The sequence below is a fragment of the Hemibagrus wyckioides genome, linkage group LG06, assembly GCF_019097595.1.
Source record: "Hemibagrus wyckioides isolate EC202008001 linkage group LG06, SWU_Hwy_1.0, whole genome shotgun sequence".
Taxonomy (NCBI): Eukaryota; Metazoa; Chordata; class Actinopteri; order Siluriformes; family Bagridae; genus Hemibagrus; species Hemibagrus wyckioides.
The window spans coordinates 7,567,976-7,594,927 of NC_080715.1; the positions used below are offsets into that span (position 1 = coordinate 7,567,976).

General features: G+C 41.3%; 1 protein-coding gene across 1 annotated transcript in view; it reads right to left on the bottom strand.

The window, feature by feature from the left end:
• The window catches only part of cwc22 (CWC22 spliceosome associated protein homolog), a 45,256-nt gene extending 35,832 nt beyond the window's left edge, over positions 1–9,424 (bottom strand). Inside the window, exons 1-6 of the mRNA XM_058392250.1 lie at positions 9,300–9,424; positions 6,132–6,234; positions 2,912–3,087; positions 2,756–2,811; positions 2,581–2,664; positions 1,134–1,385 (exon numbers count right to left, since the gene is read on the bottom strand). Of these exons, the coding sequence (XP_058248233.1) occupies positions 1,134–1,385; positions 2,581–2,664; positions 2,756–2,811; positions 2,912–3,087; positions 6,132–6,234; positions 9,300–9,353 (725 nt within the window). The 5' untranslated portion in view covers positions 9,354–9,424. The remainder of the gene's footprint in view (positions 1–1,133; positions 1,386–2,580; positions 2,665–2,755; positions 2,812–2,911; positions 3,088–6,131; positions 6,235–9,299) is intronic.
• Between the last annotated feature and the right edge of the window lie 17,528 nt (positions 9,425–26,952).

Genomic DNA, 26,952 nt, shown 5'->3' on the forward strand with positions numbered 1-26,952 from the left:
TACCATTGATCACATGACCTCTACTGTCTTCACTCCCAATTGCACTCCATATTTGCATGAAGTTCAATGTCAGGACACATCCACATCTAGTCGCTGGAAGTTGCCAGCTCTCGATAAAAATAAATGACTTCTGTTCGCTTTGTAATTACAAGTTTCCTCATACAATCTCACGGACACCTGTGATTGGCTGGAGAGAGAGTAGGGCATCAATTTAAAGTTATAGGTAGACGACTACTGATAAAAAAAGAAGAAAAAAAAAGAAAAGGCAGTCGGTCCTCAACTCTCAGACAGAATCAAACCAAGCAGAACGGATTCTACAAATCGGGTGATTTCACCTTGACGTGTACCACGCCACCCTGTTACTATAGTAACTACACTTTCTGGATCTCAATTTTTTTCAGGAGACTTTGGTAAAATCCAGCAGAACTGTTTCGTTTATCTTGGCTTTCACAAACGTCGAAAAGGAATGATAAATGAGTCGTCACATTAATCCTGATGACTTCAATAATTACTGGAAACCATTATGTCACTTCAAACCATCCCACATGCAGTACAGTGTGAAATTAGGCCCCATGACGTCGTCGTCCTTCGCCGCTCCTGGGATTGAAACTATCTGTAGGTAATTATCACCAACAAGTCTTCAGGCTAGAGTACGAGGACTTCGGTTCAGCTATAAAAACCCACCCAGTCCCGGGAGAACCGCTTCGTGTCCCGTTTCCAATCAACCCCTTCAATGAACTCCTAATAACACCTCAGTGAGGACATCGCACTCCATTTCCCCAGCCTCTGAAATGCCTCTGGATATTCATCTGATAGAGTTCTGTCTAAATGTATTTTTTTTTCTTTGTCACTTTTTACCACTTTGATTAAATGATTTACAATTTAAAAGGTTTGACTAGAAATTTTAATACATATTCATGCCCTGGAGGGAGTGAGTGACCAAAGTTTGAAGCAGTATGTCACAAAATTCAAAACCATTTTAGCCTACGGATGTCAAACTCATTTTAGCCAACAAGACACATTACAATTAGACCATCATCAAGTTGGCTGGACCCGGGGAAAAAAAAGTTTAAAAAGTGACCAATAAGACATTGTTCCTCCCATGTGACTGACGTTAAATGTAAATTGATGACCTGCTCTTGTCAGTGATTTGCGCCTGCATCATGCGGAGCTTGGCCGGAGGGATGTACGCTCCTCCTGTGCGAGTCAGGATGGGATCCAGCTCCTCCTTTCTCTTCTTGACTGGAGGCTCATCAGCTGGGGGTTTGTCTCTCTGTGATGGAGACGCAGATCTTCCCCTCCTGGACCTGAACCTCTCCCGATCTCCATCTCGCTCGCGGCTGGAGCGCCGATCGGAACGCCAGTCTCCGTCCCGATCTCGAGACCTGATGAGGAGGAGTGCAAAGAGGAAGTGAGTGCTACTGAGAGAAGAGTAGCAGTGATTTTCATAAATAACAATAACCTCAATGATCATGATTATTTTTAACAATGTGAGATGGCTTTTAAAAGCTTCCTCCACTTTCACTGGTCATGGATTTCACGTCTCTAACCCTTTTTTGTGTCAAGAAGTCTCTCTGCCTCTAACTTTCAACCCCCATCTGCTCTGACACACCCACCTCAGCCCTCAGCTACACAGCTGCATTTCCCACCTGCATGTCCCCTCTGCCCAGACACACCCTCATCTAGACACACCCCATTCCTCAAGACACACCCTCATCCAGACACATCCCATTCCTCCAGACACACCCATCTAGGCATACCCCATTCCTCCAGACACACCCTCATTTAGACAAACCCCATTCCCCCACACACACCCTCATCCAGACACACCCCATTCCACCAGACACAACCCATTCCCGGGGCACACCCTCAACTAGACAAACCCCATACCCCCACACACAACCCCTTTCCACCACACACAACCTCATCTAGACACACCCCATTCCACCACACACACCCTCATCCAGACACACCCCATTCCACCACACACACCCTCATCCAGACACACCCCATTCCACCACACACACCCTCATCTAGACACACCCCATTCCTCCAGACACACCATCATCCAGACACACCCTATTCCACCATACACACCCCATTCCCCCAGAAACACCATTACCCAGACACACCCCATTCCCTTAGAAACACCCTCATCCAGACACACCCTATTCCACCATACACAACCCATTCCCCCAGAAACACCATTATCCAGACACACCCCATTCCCCCAGAAACACCCTCATCCAGACACACCCCATTCCACCACACACACCCTCATCCAGACACACTCTATTCCACCACACACACCCTCATCTAGACACACCCCACTCCTCCAGACACACCCTATTCCCCAGAAACACCCTCATCCAGACACACATCATCATCCACAGACATTCCCTGTTCCATGCAAGAACTAACACATCCCCCATCTGCCTAGAAATGCCCCATACATAAATATAAGCCCCCAAACACATGCATGCTCTTATCCATATTCACATCTCATTCCCCCAAACATATGACCAGGAAATAGAGCTGATCGGAGAAAGGAGCTGTGTCGAACTCCTCGTTCAGCCTCACCTGCGGCCTCTGTCTGTGCGTCTATGTGGAGACGGAGATCTGGAGCGAGAGCGGGAGCGGGAATACGACCTTCCACTGCCGTTCCTGAGAAAGCAGAAAGGACAGAGCAACTTTTACCTTCCCCACAAAAAATGACACATAGCGTGGAGATGTGTTAAACGTGCTCCATATCTACCTGTCTGCAGAGGAACTCCTGCGTCGGGGTCTGCTGCTCTCGTCCTGAGCATCACGCTACAATGGGAACAACAGGCATCAGAGAGGAACATGAGATCGGAACAGCAAGAAGTGTAGAGTACGTATGTAAACATGGACACTTGTATGCTTTGCTAACCCTGATGTGTGCCACGCTGCTCTTCATCCTGTGCATCACACCATCATCACTGTCCTCACTGCTGCTGTCGCTGTCTGAACCGCTGGACCCGGGTGACCGTCTTGGCGCTGCGTCTTGCTCCGCTTCTTCGTCTGCATCATTTCTTCTTTCTGGGGAAGGACTACGACGCTCTTTGGCTGCAAAACAAACGGTCTGAGTGAGACGATACCTAGCCCAAGTCAGCTAACAAACCTACACTATATGATCACTAGAACTAAGAGGCTCAAACAGCATGACAATTCTCCGGTGCACAAAGCGCAGAGCTCCATGAAGACATGGTGTGGAGGTTAAGTTTAGAGCTGAAGAAATGGAGTGTCCTGCACAGAGCCCTGACTCTGACTCAACTCCACTGACCACCTTTGGGATGAACTGGAAGACTGACTGAACCCCAGACCTGGTATTCTGGTACATTCTGGTTAGATTCTGGTATACTGAAATATTGACAATGACTATTTTTAAGACTCCCTCGCTTTCCCACTGCATGACTGGTCAGACGATTTGCATGTGAGGACAGAGTTACATGCTGTCTTCCAGATGATTAACATAAACACGTCTGCTAACACAGCTGGGAATCATTACCGAGGAGCTTCGGTGTAATCGAAAAACAAAATAAATCTGGTGGGTTTCATTTAAAGATGCGCACTGCAGATGAAGAGCCAACGCTCCGCAGGTGGCTGGATGAAATGGTCTTGAAGCTGAAACAGCAGGAAGGTTGCTGGAAGAGCAGCGAAAGGTCACTTACTCTGAGCCGAGGAGCGCAAAGATCCGCATGAAATAATGATGAAGAGCAAAACGTTTCTGCTGGGAAGAAATCTCCAACACACACAAACCCAAGGTACTTAGCTTGCTTTAGAACAGATTTAAACCTTTATTTATAGGCTTCGCTGCTCTTTTGGGACCGAGTCACCATAAATCAGGCGTGTGTGAGAATTATGACCAGCTTTATTGGACGACGGACCGGATATCGCCCTAAACAGCTGAGATTTAAGGAGCTGTATTATAATTTATAAGGCTTAGAGTAGGCATAGTGTAAAAATACTAATGACATTTTGATTTTTATTGCTCTGACTAAGGGAACAGTTCCAGAGGACTATCAGGATCAGTGGAAACTAGGGGACGGGAGACATCGTGTGGGCGATATGCCAAAAAGATCATATCACTATTCTCACTGGGATTCCTACGATACATGACATGGAGGGTTTTCCAAAGAAACTGGCAAATCATTAGTGCTGCTTGGATGACACCGTTACTTTGATTAATGTCCATGAAAATAGAAATAATAAAATTAGATCATTTTATTAAAATAATGGTTAATTATTGAGAAAAAAAATCCTAAAAAGGTCTAAAAGATCCAACATTTAAAAAAAGATTTGGTGTCCATGCGCTGACTGGTCAGGCAATTTGCACATGATTCACAAAATTCATTCACAGACAGAGCTTAAAGAACAAATAAGACGTGACAATATCCACTACATTCTATTTGTAGGCTACAACATCCACCTACCGCTATCTACTGTATTTGATTCATTACCAACTGTATTTGATTCAGTATCTACTGTATTTGATTCGTTACCAGCTGCATTTGACTCAGTACCTACAGTATTCAAATCAGTGCCTAGCGCATTCGATTCAGTACTTGCTGTTGCATTCGATTCAGTATCAAATGCATTTGATTCAGTGCTTGCTGCTGCATTCCATTCAGTATCTACTGTATTTGATTCGCTACCTACTGCATCTGATTCTGTACCTACTGCATTTAATTCAGTGCCTACCACTGCATTCGATTCAGTGCTTGCCGCTGCATTAAATTCAGTATCTCCTACTGCTACATTTGATTCAGTATCTACTATATTTGATTCACTACCTGTTGCATGTAATTCAGGGCTTGCTGCCACATTTGATTAAGTACGTACTGCATTCAATTCACTACCTAAATCATTCGATTCAGTATCTACTATATTTGATTCACTACCTACTGCTGCATTTGATTCAGTATATGCTTTATTTGATTCACTACCCACTGCTGTATTTGATTCAGTAACTGCTTTATTTGATTCACTACCTACTGCTGCATTTGATTCAGTATCTGCTTTATTTGATTCACTACCTACTGCTGCATTTGATTCAGTAACTGCTTTATTTGATTCACTGCCTACTGCTGCATTTGATTCAGTATCTACTTTATTTGATTCAATACCTACTGTTGCATTTGATTCAGTATCTACTATATTTGATTCAATACCTACTGTTGCATTTGATTCAGTATCTACTATATTTGATTCACTACCTAGTGTATTCGATTCACTACCTATTGCTGCATTTGATTCAGTATCTACAGTATTTGATTCACTACCTATTGCATTTGATTCAGTTCCTACTGCTCTGGTAGTGCAGTACGTACTGATCAGTATATGTGTGTAGTATGAAATATAATCTAGACATCCATCATGCTTTTTTTTCCACCATTTTTGATTTGGACAGCTTTTCCACACCAGTCCCTTTGCATTATGAAACTGCATGGTGTCTGCACAGTGTCGAAAACAGATGCAGGTATTGTTCTCTCCCCTACTGTTTTATGAATACTAAGAATTTGGATACGATACTCTGACGACGTCGAATAGTAGAGATATTTGGGCACAGCTTCAGAGCTAGAATAAATAAAACGTGCTGAATCAATTGGTGTCTTGTCTGACTGACATCATCGCCTGATGATATGGTCCTGCCGTGAGAGATTATCTGATCAGTGTCAGTAACAGTGGAGGTGCAGGTCAGAGTGGAAACCTCGGGAGGCATAAAGCGTCGTTAGGAAACGTGGGTATGAGGAAGAGTAATGTGGAGCAACTAAGAACTGACTCAGGAATAATGCAGAAATAATGACAATGATACAAACAAACTCAGCTAGTTGATCTTACAGATCCCTGAAGATTCCATAAAGACTCTTTTACTCCATTGTCCTTCTGCACAGTGCACTTTTACTGTTACTTCATGTTGAAACGCGTGTTTAATACATCACTTCCTGTTCTGTAATGTTTGTACATTCTCTACTGTTTCTATATCTAAAATAACTGCACATTATTTTCTATATTTTGATAGCTTTCTAGCCCAAACAAATCTGGCCTCAGAAGTTTGGGTAGAATTACAGGATATATTCAGTTTATAAAGAATCTGATTTCGTCTCTACCCCTGCTCCTCATGCGCTCGCCTCCATCGCTGTCGCTGTCACTGGAAGAGCTGGAGCTCCTCGTCGTCCTCTCAGGATCACGGGTTCCTCCGGGACTGGAGTGCTGGAGAAAGCAAAAAGAGAGAGGTATGGTCAGTTCTGCTACAGTATTTTGGAAGTGCTGGGTTCAGTGTTTGTTGAATCCTCATCCAGACCACAGTCTGCCAGTTGCTAGATTTAGAAAATCTTAAAACGCATTTAGTGTGTTTAGTTCAAAAAAGCTTTTTAAACAGATGTTAGAGACCGTCCTGGATATGAAACGGCTCTCCAGGGTAAATCACAGCTGCTGATAAATGAGTTGAAAGAGCAGGGTCAATCAACTCACCACCAGTTATTCCCAGGCACACATCACAGACATAACTCATCACTATCAATCCCAGTGGCACATTATCAATCCCAGTCTCTCAACACTATTATTCCCAAGCACAGACATAAATCATCACTATCAATCCCACTCACTCAACACTGTTATTCCCAGGGACACGTCACAGACATTCCCAATAACTTATCACTAGCAATCCCAACTGCATATTACCATCAATGCCAATCACTCAACACCATTATTCCCAAGCACACATCAGACATAACTCCTCACTATCAATCCCAATCACTCAACACCATTATTCCCAAGCACACATCAGACATAACTCATCACTATCAATCCCAATCACTTAACGCCATTATTCCCAAGCACACATCAGACATAACTCATTATCAATCCCAATCACACAACACCATTTTTCCCAAGCACACATCAGACATAACTCATTATCAATCCCAATCACACAACACCATTTTTCCCAAGCACACATCACAGACATTCCCGATAACTTATCACCGCCAATCCCAATCACTCAACACCATTACTCACAATTACCAATAATTTATCTCCTTTATTCTCAACCACTCATTACCATTATTCCAAACGACCTATCACTCATCACCATTACTCATCCCTTTTCCCACCATTGCAGTTCTTCATCCATTAAACTCTCTTGGTGGAGATATTTACTATTCACAAGTATTAAAAGCATCCGTTTCCTTCATGACTGCTCACCTTTTTCAACTACTGACCATCGCTGCTTCTTTTTCTCCATAACTTGAAACAGTGAAGCATAAAATGCCATGACCAAAGACAACTTCTTTCTATGAGAATAATCCAATGTCTTCTACACAGAAACTAAAACTCCATCCTACTGTAAGTGAAAATCTTCTTCATGCCCCCTAATTTGTGATGTGACTATACCAATGCTCAAAAACAATAGACCCTTTTTCAGTCAGTAAACATTGTGATGTTTTTTTGTGGGCGGAGCTTAAGTGGAGGCAGAAAGATTTCCCTGACAAGCGGTATTTATTAAGTTTTCTTAGTTTGTTTTTAATTAATGACTGGTCAAAATCTGAATTTGTCTCAATATGTTAGGTCCAGGACCGCAAATGTTACTTGAAAATTTTTTTTACATAACAGACGGAACTGGATTGGCCGACCCATACACGCTCACTCGATGGATGGACGATGTGACAGGTGTAGATGTCAGGTCATCCTATCTGACAGAAAAAGTGAGTGCTTCTGGCAGCTGTAGAAAGGGAGATGACACAAACTGTTTCCTTTGTTTAGTCTCCGGTGGTTAGCTACCAGTAAGCTAACTTACACGCTAAAGTTAGCGTTAGATGAGAAATCACTGAACTTGTTCCCCAATTTCTGATGAGGTGGGCATACATAAGAAATATTTGGACATGTAACCAAACTATAAACCATACCAATGAAAGACAATACAGTGGTACCTCGGTCCTCGACCACCCCTGTGTTCGAATTTTCGGTATTCGCTTTCCATGCGGCATACCCTGGCATAGACAATAGAGATGAAGCAGTTTATGCGGGTCATCTGTTCTGAAAGCATCATCTGGGAGTGCTTGTGTTATAACCCCATGCTATCTTTTGTGGTACAATTTCAGTAACCATGTCTAAGAAAAAGGGGAAGTCAGGCATCAGTGTTGCCAAGAGGAAAGTTGCGAGATCAACCATCGAGTTGAAACAGATTATTTCCTATGGGGAAAAATAATTCGGTATTCAACCAGACTTTTGGAACGAATTAAGGTCAAACCCCGAGGTACCACTGTAGTTTTAACCTTATCTGATATGAAGTGTGCGCTGCAAACGCGAGCATTTTTAATGATAGTTTCTGTCCAGTCCGCTCGTTTTATTGCGTTTGACCACATCTGTCGTGGGTTTTTTTTTGTCCAGCAGTGCCAGCAGGTATGCGATAAAACTTCAAATTGGAGCCTGTACTCTGTCGATTCTGTCGCACAACAATACGACATCTGCGTTCCTCATGTAGCTGGACTCTGTACCGGTTTGCATTGGCCGCCTCCAGTATTCCCTTTGTTTTGCCTCCGAGCTAGCGCTGTGACGTCAGCACAAAAAGGGTCTATATGCAACGTGACGTCACCTGGCGACTTTCTTTTTGTTCTGCCATGCTTTAGCTACTTTCTCCTGAAAGGACTTGGTGGGGAAAAAACAAAATGAAGTCTGTAACACAGACATTATTAAATTGTTAGTGCACTACATAAGTGTGCAGATTCCATATCATGTTTAGGGAAACTTTAGGTTACTGTACACTAATCAGACACATGTTGACATCTTTTAGGAAGTTAAATATGCTCATTGATCGATATTTGACAATCAGGATAAGAGATAAAAACGATCTTAAACTGATCAGAAGTAAAAAAAAACAAAAACAAAAGATAAATCAAAGCACAACATTAAGCTCCAGATATCTGGAGAGGAAACAGGTTGTTTTTAGCTAAGCCAATCATCGCATTGATTACAACTTTATAACATCAGTTCTTCGCACTAAGACACTCAATGAAGTAGATTTTTCTCCTAAAACAATAAAACCGATCGATCTAAGCATTTAAAAACTCTACTAAACAGAATAAGTGATCTTTCTAAGGCGCCATTATCCCCAACACACCGCGCTCAATGTGCGTGCGTGTTAGCCCGATGCTAACTAGCCCAGGCCCATAACAACACCATCAGCCAGCTTTAACAAATGATTAAACCTCCACACGCGGTTAATAACCCATCCGTGATTATAGATCTAGAACCGATTTAGTACCCGAGCATCATACCTCGTCTTTTTGGGGCGAATTCAAATCCACAACCGCTTCGTTTTCCGCCGCCATCTTTCACGCTTTCGGTCCTCTTCCTGGAAGTGGTGCTACGGGAGCCCGCGAGGTAATTTCAAAATCAAAAAGCGAAACGCGTTTAGCTCAGAAACACAAAGACATAACTTACATTATAACTTATATTACATTACATTTCCGAATGCAGACACATTATACATGTTTAATGTGCAAGGAATGATTGTTTTTGTTGTTAGTTTTATTCTTATAGCCAGCAGTTTAGCATCACACCAGTTTAGCACGCCGAAATCAACACGTCAAAAAATACCACAGTAACTCCATTTCTACTCAAGCTGCAGTTTAATGAAATAAAAAATAAAAATAGGTAGAATTCATTTGAATTAAAATGCAAATCAAATTTGCTCGATTTTATTATCTGAATCAATCCCAATTCTGCTTTCAGCGTTTGGGCTTCAGCTTATCATCAAGAGTGACAACGAAATACCGTGGAAAGAAAGAAAATGGTCACAGTTTTGATATAGATTTGTAATTTTTATTTCTTGTTTCTTAACCGCACTTCTACGTGTGTGATAAACTAACAGAAACTACATCAGAAAACATTTGAGATACTGAACTGCTCATCAAGATTGTGATGATGGTCTGAACAGAAATATATCATGTGTGAACAAGAATTTATATATATATATATATATAAATGTGTAAGACATTAAGTTATGGATAATCACATCAAAGAAAATCAATCATTTGTAAAATAAATAAATAAATAAATGTAAAAAAATCACATCAAATAAATTAATTGTGTGTAAACACCATTTGTGGAAAAATAAATAAATATAAAATAAGATATAAAAATTGCATATAAATATATATATAATATATAAAAATCACATAAAAATAAATTCATGTTTTAAAAAAAAATATGCATATGCAAATAAATAATTTAATACATTTCACACAAATATCACAAGAGTATACCTTTTAAAATTCACATAACTTTTCTTTATTGCTATTTATTGACTTTTTCAGGCACATAAATCTACTTCTTTTTTTTTTTAATCTAATCTGATTCATTTTGATCAGATTTTTACACAACTATATCTCTCCCAGTATTATTCCTTTACTAGCCCTGAGTCCTGAAACTCATAACTACTGTATTATCTTTACCATGAGCTTTATATATCTGTTTCTTTGTTTACTTTGCATTTTCATAAACGGAGTTATTACGAGCGAAAAAGCTTTTAGTGGCCACAAATATTGGCGTAACATGCTGCATTCCTGAGATGTATTTCCTTATTTCTTCCTGCACTTTGGTGAAATTAAAAACAGAACAGAAGTGCATTTCTAAAAGCTGGCTGATTAACACAAACACATTGCCTCCACACTGAGTCATCAACAGCTTGGGCTCATTGAGCAGCAAACAAACCACACACACCTACTTCGGATTCGGTTACACACACACACACACACACACACACATTCACACAAACATACAACCAGTCTTCGGATGATGCTTCACTATGAGACGTGAAAGCTCAGACACTTACATGCCAGCTGCAAGAAAAAACAGCATGTAATATTTCAGTGACATGATTGTGTAGAACCGATTTCATTAAATAAAACACACACCTGATCAGAGCTGATGCTAAAGGGCTCAAAATAGGTGAATGTTAATTTACTGATCAAGTTATGTCCTAGGTGTGAATTTTAATAGCTAGCTAGCTGGAAAAAGGAGTCAGGTTTTACATTCATAAATGATTTTATTGTTATTTACTTATATATTCCAAATCTGGCAACCCGCTCCACTAACTATGCTCTGTAAATGTAAAACAAGTAATGATCTGTATTTATTTAGAACGTTATCTGTTTTATCTGATACCCCCCGATAGATAGATAGATAGATAGATAGATGTGAACTATAATAAGATATTTGTGAACATAAATGCTTGCTAAACATCCTATTCTAGATTTATTCCTCCTTTGCTGTTCTAATCAGCTCCACTCTCTCTTCTGGGAAGGTTTTCCACTAGATGGTGGAGCATGACTGTGGGGATTTGTGTTCATTCAGCTACAGTGAGATCAGACACTGATGTTAGGATGGTGAGGAGGTCTGGGGTTTAGTCGGTGTTCATCCTGAAGGTGTTCAGAGGTGTTGAGTCAGAGTCAGGACACTCCAGTTCTTCTACTCCAAGCTTAACCTCTACATCATGTCTTCATGGAGCTCTGTGCTTTGTGCACAGGGGCATCATCATGCTGGAACAGTGTTTGAGCTGTAATTCTACAGCATACCTTGCCTTTGTACCTCTAACCTCTTTTTATATCGCCTGAACCACTTTCAGATCCTCTGAGTTATAATATTCCTCTCCTCACACTTTCATTTTTCTTTCCAGCTGTTATAAATCTGTCAGATGTCATATACTTTTTTTGTTTTTAAACCAGTCTTGGAGTCTGAGAGAGTCCTAACAAAGCCTTTACTTCTTAATGTTGAGGATTTTGTGTTATGTTTTAGATTATTGCTTTGGTGTAGGATATGCCTATATTTAATTTAATTTAATTTAATATTAATATACATTTTTAGGTAGCTGGACCTATAAAATGGAGATACAATGGCATTTGAAATTTTAAAACATACTACCATTAACTGATTTAATGATAATAATAATAATGGAATATTATGGAATAGTATATGTAAGTGGACCTTCGGTAATCACATGATTATTTAAAAACATGATCAGCCAATCAGCTTTTAGCAGGCATTTAACAAGGTTGAATCTGACATACTGTCATGAATCATGAACACTACATTCCTCCATATACACACTAGTAAATCATACATTTTTAAAAAAAAATCTTTGGCTACCATTTAGCCACACCCACTTAAACTGATAAACAGGTAATGTGCATAATTTACTGAATATACACCGATCAGCCATAACATTATGAGCACTGACAGGTGAAGTGAATAAGACTGATGATCTCCTCATCATGGCACCTGTTAGTGGGTGGGATATATTAGGCAGCAAGTGAACATTTTGTCCTCAAAGTTGATGTTAGAAGCAGGAAAAATGGACAAGCGTAAGGATTTGAGTGAGTTTGATGAAGGGCCAAATTGTGATGTCTAGACCACTGGATCAGAGCATCTCCAAAACTGCAGCTCTTGTGGGGTGTTCCCGGTCTGTAGTGGTCAGGATCTATCAAAAATGGTCCAAGGCAGGAACAGTGGTGAACCGGCAACAGGGTCATGGGTGGTCGAGGCTCATTGATGCACGTGGGGAGTGAAGGCTGGCCCGTGTGATCCGGTCCAACAGACGAGCTACTGTTGATCAAATTGCTGAAGAAGTTAATGCTGGTTCTGATAGGAAGGTGTCAGAATACACAGTGCAGGACGGGTCAGGGCTGTTTTGGCAACAAAAGGGGGACCAACACAGTATTAGGCAGGTGGTCATAATTTTATGCCTGGTGGGTGTATTTTTGCAAACTAGGATCTCACAAAATTGGTTTTGAATTACTTGTAATCCTCATTAATAATAAAAGACATGTTGGGATTTGCAAACAACATGGCCCACACATGCTAATCAATCTTAGTAGGGTAGAGCTTTTACAGTTTATAGCTGTAACTACAAATCTCTTCTTCATATTTGCGAAATGTGCTTGGACGCTGATGATAGCTGCTTACAGCTAGGTTTATTATTATTATTATTATTATTATTTTTCAGAAGATAACAAAATATGCATAAATAAACACACATGCTCTGATTATGTAATCAGCACCGACCGAAGGTGAGGTATATGGTTAATAATTAATGCTGTTATGTGTTATGACATCATCATTGCATCATCCAGAATCTCCCTAGAAAAGAAGCAGGGGAAGGAATCGAGTGGTTATGACCCCCTCACTTTCATAAGACAACACTGCCATCTACTGATGCTGAGAAATATCCACACTGTGTTTTTAGACACCAGAAAAAAATTAGACATGGAAATTAAATTAAATTAAATTAAATTAAATCCTAAAAAGTCAAATATTATTTGTCAACACAATACAAGAAATGCATAAAAATCAAATAAAATCAATATGTCACAATAAAAATAATAATAGAACTATCTGTACAAGCAAAGGAAATTGTGTGCAGTTTGTCTGTGTCTAGTTTGTTCCTACCTTGTCTTTGATATTCATCTTTATTTTCCATTCGTATGCCTATAGGTGTACCTTGTAGGAGTACAGTAAAAATCTACTGAAAACATTTTGTCTCTACCCAGTGTGTGTTCATTGTTTTCTAGTCTTCAGCAGGTTTTCTGCCAAAACACACTGATGGATTTCATTTTCTGAGTTGCAAACTGCTCTCAGCCCAATAGTCACATTAGATCAGTACTAAGAATGATCTGTATCCCTCATTAAAGGAGATATACATGTGGAATGAACTAGGGTCTGAAAGATTTGTTTAAACCCCAAAACACCAAAGGAACAGGTGAAGGAGTTAAGAAGGAATGGAGTTTTGTATCACCATGGCCTGAAAGGCTGTCACATAGCTTTAAAAAGCCAGACTGAAGTTTGCAGGTGATCACCAGGACAAATCTGAAGCCTTTTGGAGGACAAATATTAAACATTTTTGCCCATAGTGAGATCAGGACTGTGTACAGATTTCATTTGAAGAGCATTATCTCAGCTGTGAAGCATGGTGGTGGCAGCATCGTGTTGTGGGGACACTTTGCTAAGAAATGGTCCTGGTGCAGTTTAAAAAATAATAATAGATGAGTCTATGAGGAAGGAAGATTAGCTAAAAATGGCAAGCAACATTTAAGAAATCAGCCAGATATTTATCCATCCTCTAAGGCCAGTTTCTCTGATGGACAGTTCTTTTTATTATTATTATTTTTGATTGCAAACGGCCCAAAAGTGACTTTAGAATGATTCAACACCCAAATAATATCTGTAACAGTGAGGACCAATCAGCTGCTCAGTGGACACGAAAGAGGCTGGAGCAAGCTATTGTCATGAATTTCCTCTTCACATCATATCCTTCACATCAGGACCAAATTGTATTCACATTTTCTGTGCTTAGCCCTTGATTAGTTTGTCTATGTTCCAAGCTTTGGCTTCCTGTTCTGGTTTATGATTCCGTGTATTGATGTTGATTATGGATTGCTTTAGTTTGTTGCTTCCTGCTTGCGCACCTGGATTGCTTTAGTATCTATCTAAATAATCACCAGTCTGATTTACAGTGATTAAGTTAAATTATGTATTAAGTTAATTAAGTTATATATATGCTATTTGAGAATCTTTATATCACATTCACTGCTATTTGCTAATTGTTTGCACACAATTACTGTATATGTTGTAGGCGTGCTCGTTAAATTAGAAACTCAGTGTAGGCATCAAAACAGCAGCAGAAAATTGGTAGGTTTTCATCCCACAATATGTTTCTTCAACAATCACTCTTCAGAAGGTCTAAGAGGCTGAATGATTTGTCTGATCCTGTTGGAGAGCTCCCCCCCCCTCTGATAGAAGAGCTAGAGTGAGCAGAACACGGTGATCATAACTGAGAGTTCCTCTTTCAGTGACCTGTGGATACAGAACACGCTCCAGTGATCACAGCTCAGAGGAAGAGATAGAGAGAGACAGACAAAAAATAAAGAGATGTACCCAATTCCTTCTCTTTCACAGCATTGTACTGTCTGAAAGATAAAATATAGTTCTCCAGGAAACAGGGTGCAGGACAAAAAAAAAAAAAAACTGAAGCTATGCAAGTATTAAAAGTGGTGAAACAATATCAGACAATATCTGCTAGCTCTAAATTTGCCTTTCCTTTTTAGAGTAGCTAGCCTTATAAGCTAAAATACACCGATCAGGCATGACATTATGAGCAGTGAGAGGTGAAGTGAATAAGACTGATGATCTCCTCATCATGGCACCTGTTAGTGGGTGGGATATATTAGGCAGAAAGTGAACATTTTGTCCTCAAAGTTGATGTTAGAAGCAGGAAAAATGGACAAGTGTAAGGATTTGAGTGAGTTTGACGAAGGGCCAAATTGTGATGTCTAGACCACTGGATCAGAGCATCTCCAAAACTGCAGCTCTTGTGGGGTGTTCCCAGTCTGCAGTGGTCAGTATCTATCAAAAGTGGTCCAAGGAAGGAACAGTGGTGAACCGGTGACAGGGTCATGGGCGATCAAGACTCATTGATGGACGCGGGGAGTGAAGGCTGACCCGTGTGATCCGATCCAACAGACGAGCTACTGTTGCTCAAATTGCTGAAGAAGTTAATGCTGGATCTGATAGAAAGGTGTCAGAATACACAGTGCAGGACGGGTCAGGGCTGTTTTGGTGGCAAAGGGGGGACCAACACATTATTAGGCAGGTGGTCATAATGTTATGCCTGATCAGTATATGTATAAGAACTTTTTTTTCCCTTCCTTTCTGCTCGGTAACTGGCTAATAGGCTGATGGGGGATGTGGTAGCTTAGTGGTTAAGGTGTTAGCCCTCTGCTTGGAAGGTTGTGAGTTTGAATCCCAGGTCTAACAAGCTGTCCCTGTTGGGATCTTGAGCAAGGCGAAGAACCCTCAGATGTAAAAAATGAGATAAATTGTAAGGGCATATGTCAAATGCTGTAAATGTAATACTTCTCATTCTTCCTACCAGGTCAGTGCTGTTTCGTCTCCTCTGAGTAGTCCACTTTCTCTGCAAACTGCACTGCCTGTGGCTATGTGCCGCTAGCATTGTTAAGTAATTTTTTTTTTTAACCAATGCTTTGTCAGAGGAGCATGAAGATACTATTTTTACGGCTGCACCCTTGAGGTTCTTCCAGGCTGATAATGATCTAGCAGCAGAACCACCATGTTTAAGGCCAGCCTCAGCTATGTCTGAAAATGGGTCTGGGTTGGACTCTGCTAGCTCACAGGAACTAAACTAGCAGAGGATCTCTGTCAGTGTTAAAATGGTGAAACACTGAATATAGACATGTAGTGTGAACTAACAATTCTCCATGAACTAACAATACTAGCTGATCCTTTTTTAAGGAGCTTACACCTTGCTTGTAGCGGTGGGACACCAAGGCCTGGATAGGGGGAACCTCTTCACCTGATTTCTGAAAGATCTGGCCCTTGTGCCAAGATTGTTATTTGAAAGATTCCCACCAATGGAGAGTTTCGCAATTATCACATCAGCATCCATCCATCCATCAACCACAGGAGTCTCACTTTCTTTGCAAAAGAACAACAAGGAAACAAATGGCTCTACTGAACATACTGCTTTAAAAAAAATATCTCCTCTCGGTATGCTGGAATAGTCAGACCCAAGAGAAATAAAAAAAATATACAAGGGATGTAAAAATAGGACTGGTTGTTATGTGCTGGCTTCTATTCTGTTCTGTGCAAATTTGAAGTTTTGGGGTGGACATTGTTGGAGTAACAGGGTGAGGATGATTTGGGGCATGTTGTGGTGTTGGAGTAGGGTGTATGTTTTTTGGGCTACTGGGGTGGAAGGTTTTGGACTGGTGGGGTAGTTTGGAGGTATTGTGTTGGGGTGAAAATGTTGGGATTTAGGAGTTTTATGATGGGGTGTTAAAACTTGGAAAACGTGAAGGAAGGGTTTGTGGTGTTGGGTTGTTGCGGTGGGGGGCTTTCTGGTGTTGTGATGGGTGAGGTGTTACGTTGTTGTAGTGTTAGTATTGTTGGGTGTCATAGATTCAATGTAATATAAAAAAGCTGTTCAAGATGTTAGGACTCATTGAAGTAACTGCAGTATTTCTCCTTGAAAAAGTAGATTATCAGTCTTGGACTTGATCCCAAACACCACAGTCTTCACCTTGACAAGAGTTCTACAGATTCTGATTTGATGGAGACACAAGGCTTTTCCAGCAAAAGTGTTTACTTATGGATGAAGCCTGGTCAGAAAGCAATAGACCTCATGATCACTCCCCAACAGGTTAGAAACCAGCATGGTGCTATAGGGGCACAAAGGGTATGTGGCCCCCTGGTGTTAAGATCAGAACACATCATTCACCTAGAACTGTCAAGCAAGATCTTTAGACTTTTCTTTTGCCGAGTCTTTCCTACGTTGTCCTTTTAACGTCTTCATACCATCTATCTTTCAAGGATGTCTGTAAATTTCTTACATATTTTTTTTTACCAGTCATATGCCCTTCATGTTACAACATTGTAAAAGGAGATTTTTTTTCCTGAGATCAGTTTATCTTTTAAACTAAAAGCATGTAGATTGTATTTACCTGTGAGAATTAATTTGTCCCTTGCAAAAGATGTCCGCATCAATTCAGTTTAGTTGTAGTGATGGAGAGCATATTTCCAGTCATTTAAGCTATTCCAAAGCTGTCTGTGCTTGTCGTTTTAACCTCCAAATATTTTTCAGATATAAAGCATTTACAACTATAATTATCACAACAGAATACAATAACTGCAACATTTCTCAGAACTTTAAACCCACGGTGAACAAGGTGAAAGAGATGACAAGGGAACGTGAGGGCTTAGACAGATGTCTGAGTCATTCTCTCACTTGCATTAATAAAAACGTCTTTGTTTTAAAAAACCAGGTGATCTGACAAACCTCGCTAGCTTTTCACTGAACTGAACCCGAAGATGAGGTGAGTGTGCCAGAAACAAAAACACTCTAATAAAACACTCTGTCATTTCAATGTATTTGCTTTTCCTGCAATGTTCCTTGCTGTTTTAGTCTAAATAAATGGTAAAGGCATAGAATAGCAGATAATTGGATGCCAGAAGGGGGTCTTAGTCATTCAGTCGCCAAATTTAACACACTGGCGGTGCACACGGAAGGTTTTGTGCTAATGCTTTTCTGTTTGCTATCTATGAGTGCAATAAATCAATACACAAAGGCCAGAGAGAAAAAAAATGCTTTAAAGTGACAAGGTATTTGATCAGTGGGAAAACGCACAAAGAGGGATTTATCAAAGGATTCCCAGCGGGGCGATGAAAATTACTAATTATGAATTTAAATAATCAATCTTTCTGCTTTCTTTAAGAAGCCAAATGTTTAGGAGATATCACACAGCAGATAGAGAGACATACAAGAATACAACAGAAAGGGACGCTGATACACCACATGAACTATTATGGGATGCTAATTGGTTTGTGTCAGAGAAAAAGACATTTCTAGAAGACGCTAGAAGACTTTACCTTAGGCAAAACAAAAAAAAAAGACAAGTAATAAATAAAATATTGTTGTGGTGGGGGGTGTGAAAGACTGGGGGTTTGTGTTAGGGGTGATTTTGTATGTTGTATTGAGGCATAGTGGAGCTTTGGATTGCTGGGGTGAAATTACTGGGGTTGGGATGGGATGGGGATGTAGAGATAGGGTATGTTGTTACTGAGGGTGTGTGGTTGTTGGGATATTGGGAGGTTGTTGAGATGGGGTATGTTTTTACTGAGGGTGTGTGTTGGAATATTGGGTGGGGGTTGTTGAGATGGGGTATGTTGCTACTGGGGGGGTGTTGGGATATTGGGTTGGGGTTATTGAGATAGGGTATGTTGTTACTGGGGGGGGGTGTTGGGATATTGGGTTGTGGTTGTTGAGACAGGGTATGTTGTTACTGAGGGTGTGTGTTTGTTGGAATATTGGGTTGGGGTTGTTGAAATGGGGTATGTTGTTACTGAGGGTGTGTGTTTGTTGGAATATTGGGTTGGGGTTGTTGAAATGGGGTATGTTGTTACTGAGGGTGTGTGTTTGTTGAAATATTGTGGTAGGGTTGTTAAAATGGGGTATGTTGTTACTGAAGGTGTGTGGTTGTTGAAATATTGTGGTAGGGTTGTTGAAATGGGTTATGTTGTTACTGAGGGTGTGTGTTTGTTGGGATATTGGGTTGGGGTGGTTGAGATAGGGTATGTTGTTACTGAAGGTGTGTGGTTGTTGAAATATTGTGGTAGGGTTGTTGAAATGGGGTATGTTGTTACTGAGGGTGTGTGTTTGTTGGAATATTGGGTTGGGGTTATTGAAATAGCGTATGTTGTTACTGAAGGTGTGTGTTTGTTGGGATATTGGGTTGGGGTGGTTGAGATGGGGTATGTTGTTACTGGGGGGTGGGGTGTTTGTTAGGATATTGGGTTGGGGTTGTTGAGCTAGGGTATGTTGTTACTGAGGGTGTGTGTTTGTTGGAATATTGGGTTGGGGTTGTTGAAATAGGGTATGTTGTTACTGAAGGTGTGTGTTTGTTGGGATATTGGGTTGGGATTGTTGAGATGGGGTATGTTGTTACTGGGGGGGGTGTTTGTTGGAATATTGGGTTGTGGTTGTTGAGGTAGGGTATGTTGTTACTGAGGGTGTGTGGTTGTTGGAATATTTTGTTGGGGTTGCTGAGATGGGGCATGTTGTTACTCAAGGTCTTCGTTTGTTGGGATATTAGGTTGGGGTTGTTAAGATGGGGTATGTTGTTACTGAGGGTGTGTGCTTGTTGGAATATGGGGTTGGGGTTGTTGAGATGGTGTTTGTTGTTACTGAGGGTGTGTGGTTGTTGGGATATTGGGTTGGAGTTTGTTGAGATGGGGTATGTTGTTCTTTAAGGTGTGTGTGTTGGGATATTAGGTTGGGGTTGTTGAGATGGGGTATGTTGTTACTGAGGGTGTGTGTTTGTTGGAATATGGGGTTGGGGTTGTTGAGATGGTGTTTGTTGTTACTGAGTGTGTGTGGTTGTTGGGATATTGGGTTGGAGTTTGTTGAGATGAGGTATGTTGTTCTTTAAGGTGTGTGTGTTGGGATATTAGGTTGGGGTTGTTGAGATGGGGTATGTTGTTACTGAGGGTGTGTGTTTGTTGGCATATTGGGATGGGGTTGTTTAAGGAGTGTTTGCTTATTGAAGTGGGAGATGTTGGGGTGAGGGTGTTTGGGTAGGGTCCGTGTTTGTTGGTCTATTGGAGTGGGGGATATTTAGAAGGCTGTGTGTTTTTGGTGTGGCAAACATTGGGGTCTTGAGATGGAGAGTGTGATTTTTGGGATGTTGTGATTGGGGTGTTGACATGGGGTGTGTGGTTATTGAGGTGATATATGTTGGGGTATTGTGGTACTTGTGTGAGTGTGTTCGGTGCTGTGGTGGGAAGTGTTGAGGTAGGGTGTGTGATTGTTGGGTTATTGGGTTGGGGTTGTTGAGATGGGGTGTGTGGTAATTGAGGTGGGATATGTTGGGGTGTTGTGGCACTTGTGTGAGCATGTTGGTTGATTGGGGTGGAAAGTTTTGGGGTATTTGAATGTTGGATAGAGGGTTGTTGTAGTGTTAAGGTCAGTGGTGCTGTTATCCTTGGATTTTACGGGGATGTTGTGGTGCTGTGAGGGGGGTGGTGTAGTGTTAGGGTGGGGTGTTATGATGTTGTGGTGCTGTGAGGGGGGTGGTGTAGTGTTAGGGTGGGGTGTTATGATGTTGTGGTGCTGTGATGGGGGTGGTGTAGTGTTAGGGTGGGGTATTATGATGTGGTGCTATGAGGGGGGTGGTGTAGTGTTAGGGTGGGGTGTTATGATGTTGTGGTGCTGTGAGGGTGGGGTGTTATGATGTTGTGGTGCTGTGATTGGGTGGTGTAGCGTTAGGGTGGGGTGTTATGATGTTGTAGTGCTGTGATGGGGGTGGGGTAGTGTTAGGGTGGGGTGTTATGATGTTGAGGTGCTGTGATGGGGGTGGGGTAGTGTTAGGGTGGGGTGTTATGATGTTGAGGTGCTGTGATGGGGGTGGGGTAGTGTTAGGGTGGGGTGTTATGATGTTGTGGTGCTGTGATGGGGGTGGTGTAGTGTTAGGGTGGGGTGTTATGATGTTGTGGTGCTGTGATGGGGGTGGTGTAGTGTTAGGGTGGGGTGTTATGATGTTGTGGTGCTGTGATGGGGGTGGGGTAGTGTTAGGGTGGGGTGTTATGATGTTGTAGTGCTGTGATGGGGGTGGTGTAGTGTTAGGGTGGGGTGTTATGATGTTGTAGTGCTGTGGGGGGGGTGGTGTAGTGTTAGGGTGGGGTGTTATGATGTTGTGGTGCTGTGATGGGGGTGGTGTAGTGTTAGGGTGGGGTGTTATGATGTTGTAGTGCTGTGATGGGGGTGGTGTAGTGTTAGGGTGGGGTGTTATGATGTTGTGGTGCTGTGATGGGGGGTGGTGTAGTGTTAGGGTGGGGTGTTATGATGTTGAGGTGGAGGTATGGGGGTGGTGTAGTGTTAGGGTGGGGTGTTATGATGTTGTGGTGCTGTGAGGGGGGTGGTGTAGTGTTAGGGTGGGGTGTTATGATGTTGTGGTGCTGTGATGGGGGTGGGGTAGTGTTAGGGTGGGGTGTTATGATGTTGAGGTGGAGGTATGGGGGTGGTGTAGTGTTAGGGTGGGGTGTTATGATGTTGTGGTGCTGTGATGGGGGTGGTGTAGTGTTAGGGTTGGGTGTTATGATGTTGTGGTGCTGTGATGGGGGTGGTGTAGTGTTAGGGTTGGGTGTTATGATGTTGTGGTGCTGTGATGGGGGTGGTGTAGTGTTAGGGTGGGGTGTTATGATGTTGTGGTGCTGTGATGGGGGTGGGGTAGTGTTAGGGTGGGGTGTTATGATGTTGTGGTGCTGTGATGGGGGTGGGGTAGTGTTAGGGTGGGGTGTTATGATGTTGAGGTGGAGGTATGGGGGTGGTGAGGGTTTGTCATATCATAAAGATCATTTAAATCCAACCTAAAACAAATACCAAAAAATGAAACCTGCCCATTTCAAGCCCTCCAAAATGAACATACCACTAGCCTTCAAACCAGTATTCCAAAGAAATGTCAAAAAATATGAACAATTCTTTTTCTAATGAAATAATTATGAAAAGCCTCCAACATCAAGCCTATGCATTAAATGTAGAACATGCCACTGAGCTGATGAATTCACCGACACACTTATACATAAACCCACTGTAGATAGCATAACAAAAGAGGCATGAAAAAGTAGAAGGAGAACTGGATAGGATGGTGAGTTAACAGTGAAGTGGCTGGCTGCTTTATGTAAGAGGGTGTCCTTGTGTCTGTGTTAGTGTCTGTAACTGAAGGGAGCTTTTATTTATTCTGGCATAGCTAGTGCTCCCTGCTTGCAGAGTCCCTGCTTGCATTCTGTGCACAGTGTACATCATCTTAAAGCATTAATACAGTATAATACTGAAGTACATTACCACACCATCCTTTCTGCTGCACATGTTCCTCCTGAGATACCAGCCATCCTGACTCCTTCTACCTTCCAGACCTTTACCACACACACATACACCCTAAAGATGGCTGTAGATGTTCTTTCATAGAAAGGCAAAAAATAATACAGCCATCGGTGTCCCTTAGGTGAGGATGGGTTCCCTTTTGAGTCTGGTTCCTTCCTTACGTCATTTCAGGGAGTTTTTTCCTTTTTTGACACTGTCACCTTTGGCTTGAGCATTAGGGACAAATTTAAATAAAAATGTTTATACAAGTGAAATTGAACTGAATGGGATGTGACATGACATTAGTGAGACAGTAAGAAACATTGAACCAGAAATGAGAGAGAGAGAGAGAGAGAGAGAGAGAGAAAGATCAAGGGGGGGTTGGGGGGCAAGTGAGCAAGGGAAAAAGAGTGAGGGGGGGGCGAGTGAGAAAGAGAGAGAGAGACAGAGGGAGACAGGGGGGTGAGCAAGAGAGAAAGAGAGAGAGAGAAAGAGAGGGAGTGAGCAAGCGAGTGACTGAGTGGTGGGGGGGGGTGCGAGTGAGCAAGAGAGAGAGAGAGTGAGCGAGTGACTGAGCGAGAGAGAGAGAGAAAGAGAGAGGGAGCGAGCGAGAGAGAGGGAGAGCTAGGGGAATGAAAGAATGTAAGACAGACAGCATGTGACAGAGACCTGAAGGAGAAACATAAAAGAACATTTATATATTAAAAAATACAACACAGAAGGATAGGGAGAGAAAGAAGGATGTCTCGAGAAAGAAAAAGAGACAGAGATAGAGGGAAAAGGAGAGCAAGAGAAAATGAGAGAGAGAGATAATCGTGAGACAGGAAAAAATATAGTGAGGAAGGGAGAGAACGGTATAGAGAGAGAAAAGAAATAAAAAATGAAGACTGATATGACAGAAAACAGGTGATACAGATACAGAGGGAAAAAATAACAGGGTAAAAATGATTAATCCTTTATTTGTCTTCAGGGTTGCATCCCTCTCTCTCTCTCTCTCTCTCTCTCTCTCTCTCTCTCTGTGAGTGTGTGGAAACTGTGCTGTATGGCTCTGCTGTTGCTTCACTTTTGCTATAATTACATAATCACATTTGGCTGCCAGGCAGCAGCACCTTTTCATTAAACGCAATTTAATGAAATTTGCACAGTTACACGGTGAAGTTTCAGCACGACAAAATTGCACCAAACACACTCTGCTTTAAAAGAACACATCATTGAACAAGAAAATATACACAATTCTCCCCGTGGCGCCAAAATAGTGAAGCAGCTAAGATATATTCGGTGTGTGATATTTGGCCGCGTCTTTGGATTTGTTAATACACAAACATCCACAAGCTCCTGTTTCTCAGATTTTTGCCTCAGCCCTGTGTTTATTGATCCTCTGACCTAAGCTTGACTTTGACGTTGACCTTGGCTTATGGTTTGGTTTTGTTTGCGTTGTTCTCATTAAAAACTCTGCAAAAACTGCAACTGTATCCGACTTACTTTCCTGACAATCGCAGCCAGAAGGATTTCACATCCAGGCTGAAGCATCATACACTTTTTTCAAGCAACATGATTAAAAGATGTGATAAGTTTAAATAAAGAATTGGTTTTTATCTACAAACTGAAGTTTTATGTGAAACTATATTATCACATCCAGCCTTAAAAGGTGGGTGTGTTAGCTTAGTGGTTGCACTGATCTGAATGTTGTTAGCTCAAATCCCAAGTCCACCAAGCTATCACTGCTGGGCCCTTGAACAAGGCCCTTAACCCTCAGATGCTCAGTTGTATAAAAACAGGGCAGCTACAGGAAACCAGTGGAGGGAGAGGAGCAATGCGGTGGTGTGGGAGAACTCAGGAAGGTTGAAAACAAGTCACATAGCTGCATTATGAATCAGTTGCAGAGGTGGAATTGTGCTCGGAGGCAGAGTTGCAGCAGTCCAGTCTTGACATGACAAAGGGACAAAACAAGCACATGAATGACCTATGTGGATGGATAGAACTGGACGAAGGAGAAATTTGACATGAGGGTGTCAGATTAGCAGTGTGAGCGGGAAAAACACACTACGACACCATACAAGGGGAATTATACATGCAGTGTACAACAGAATAGTGAGTAAGTTGTATATAAATATATGTAAATATTCCATGTTCTTATTCAACTTATAATACCTTAATAATTAAATAATAAATCATTAGTGATCCTAAATCAGCTTATTATTTCATATTATACAAATCGATAAAGAACATCTTAAAGTAAACTTTTCATGTCTCAGGAATACTTAGGATAATACATTATCGTTTCTATAGCAACAGCTCATCCACAGGGACTTGTATAGCTAATGCTTCACATTACAATCAGATTTGAAGATACGTTTCTTTAGCAAAGAAAAATTAAACATTAATACTATTTGTATATAGAAAACAGTATAGAAAAATATAAATATATTTTTAGGTGTCTCCAGTGTCAGGGGTAGAGCTATAACTTTAGGATTTCCATCATTTCCAAAAGCTTTGAGGTTCGAGGATTTTCTGGAACTTTCTGGTTTCTTTATGTCAAACAATCCATTTTCTATAACTGCTTTATTCCTAATTAGGGTCACAGGGATCTGCTGGAGCCTATCCCAGCAAACATTATGCAAAAGGCAGGGGTACACCCTGGACAGGTCGCCAGTCCATCACAGGGCCACATATAGACAGACCACCACACACACTCCTATGGGCAATTTAGAATTACCATAATAATCAACCTAATATACATGTTTTTGGACTGTGGGAGGAAACCGGAGTACCAGGAGAAAATGCAAACTCCACACAGAAAGGCCCTTGCCTGTTTTAGCCCAGGATTCGAACCCAGGACCTTCTTGCTGTGGGGCAACAGTGCTAACCACTAAACCACTCTGTTCTGTGCCAAACCCCATCCCACCACTTTGTTGTTGATTATTTCCCCATAACAGCACAACCCCAGCATTTTATTCCTTCCACTATGTAATAAAATTTTGTAAAGATGGTTTCTTCCTGAACACTTTCATTTTCACTACGCTGTCTGTTTTTGCTCGCGTTGGCATTAATAGACCCGAAATGAACTTTTCGCCACGAGAACTGCAGAGCTGCACGTTGTGAACTATAAAAAGTTAACAGTGAAATATGTAACCGTCATCTTTAACATTGACTTCTGATATTCCGTTTATGAGGTACTCCTCGCACCTACTGTACAAGTGTAGTAAAATTATGGGGCATCTATTTCATCTTTATTACTGATATTACCTCAAGAAAATGGTTATGACTCCTTCAGAGAGAGAGAGAGAGAGAGAGAGAGAGAGAGAGAGAGAGAGCGAGCGAAAGAGAGAGAAAGCGAGAGAGAGAGAGAGAGAGAGAGACTCGCAGGCTGTAGACTTTATTCTTGCCTGGAGATAGATTTCAGATCAATCAAAACACAAAATAAAATGTTACCCTTTCAGTTAACGTTCTGCAAGGATGACTTATTTTTCATTCGTTTACATTCGTGAAAAATGTCGTTTTGATTTTAAATGATAGTATAACAGCCGAATAATTGTTCCTTCTTATTCTCTCTTCAAAATATAATAGTTCAGTAATGTAAAGACTAGAATTAATCGCTGGACGATGTCTTGTTTTATCTCCCTGACTGCTCATCAGATATTTTTCCCCCCGTTTCTTTGCAGTTAATTAAAGACGTTAAGCTATTGATCATCAATCCCAATTCAGTTGAGTCACTACAGCCATTAGAGTGTTGCATAACAGCAGTTATTACATTGTCTGACCAATTATTACGTGTGATTGAAATGTTTTTGGCTGCATCATCTACTTGCTAATCATCCTCATCAGACAAGCAATCAGTAGGGCCAGCCTTAGCCTTAACACACACACTGAGCACATTCAAAGTGCATTAGCCTACTATCTATCAGCCTAATTAATACGACAGAAAAGCCTCGTACTGTGACAGTGAGGTTATTTCATGTCAGTAAATTCAGCTTCGGAGGCATTACAGTAATCTGAGTGTAGATTTCATTAGGTTTGAATAATAGCGCTAATGACTCGGAACAGAACGTTTAATCCACTTATGATGAAGCGGCATGATAGATGATCGTGCTCGATGAGCGGACTCGTAAATCACACCGGAGACGCTCGAACGGGGGACTTAAGGCCCCTGAATAACTCACTAACATTGAAACAAATGTGTGGCTGCTTTTCCAGCATTTGTCCTTCACCAAGAATATTTCTTCTGACGCTCTTCTTCATCTGTGAGAGCATTGGTCTTCAATTGCTGGAGTTAACATGATACTGAGAAATCCATGCAATGTACATGTAGAGGTTAAAACCGGAAGACACCAGAATATGAGGAGAAAAAGTACTGGACTAAGACTAAATGTTCATGTAGAAGTAGACAAGTTATGACACGAAGATGCAATCAAGAAGCCAAGGATTAATGTGAAGCTAAACAAATGCGCTGCTAAGACTAAGCAAAGATGGAAATAAGGATCTCTGGTCTGATTAGTCCCAAA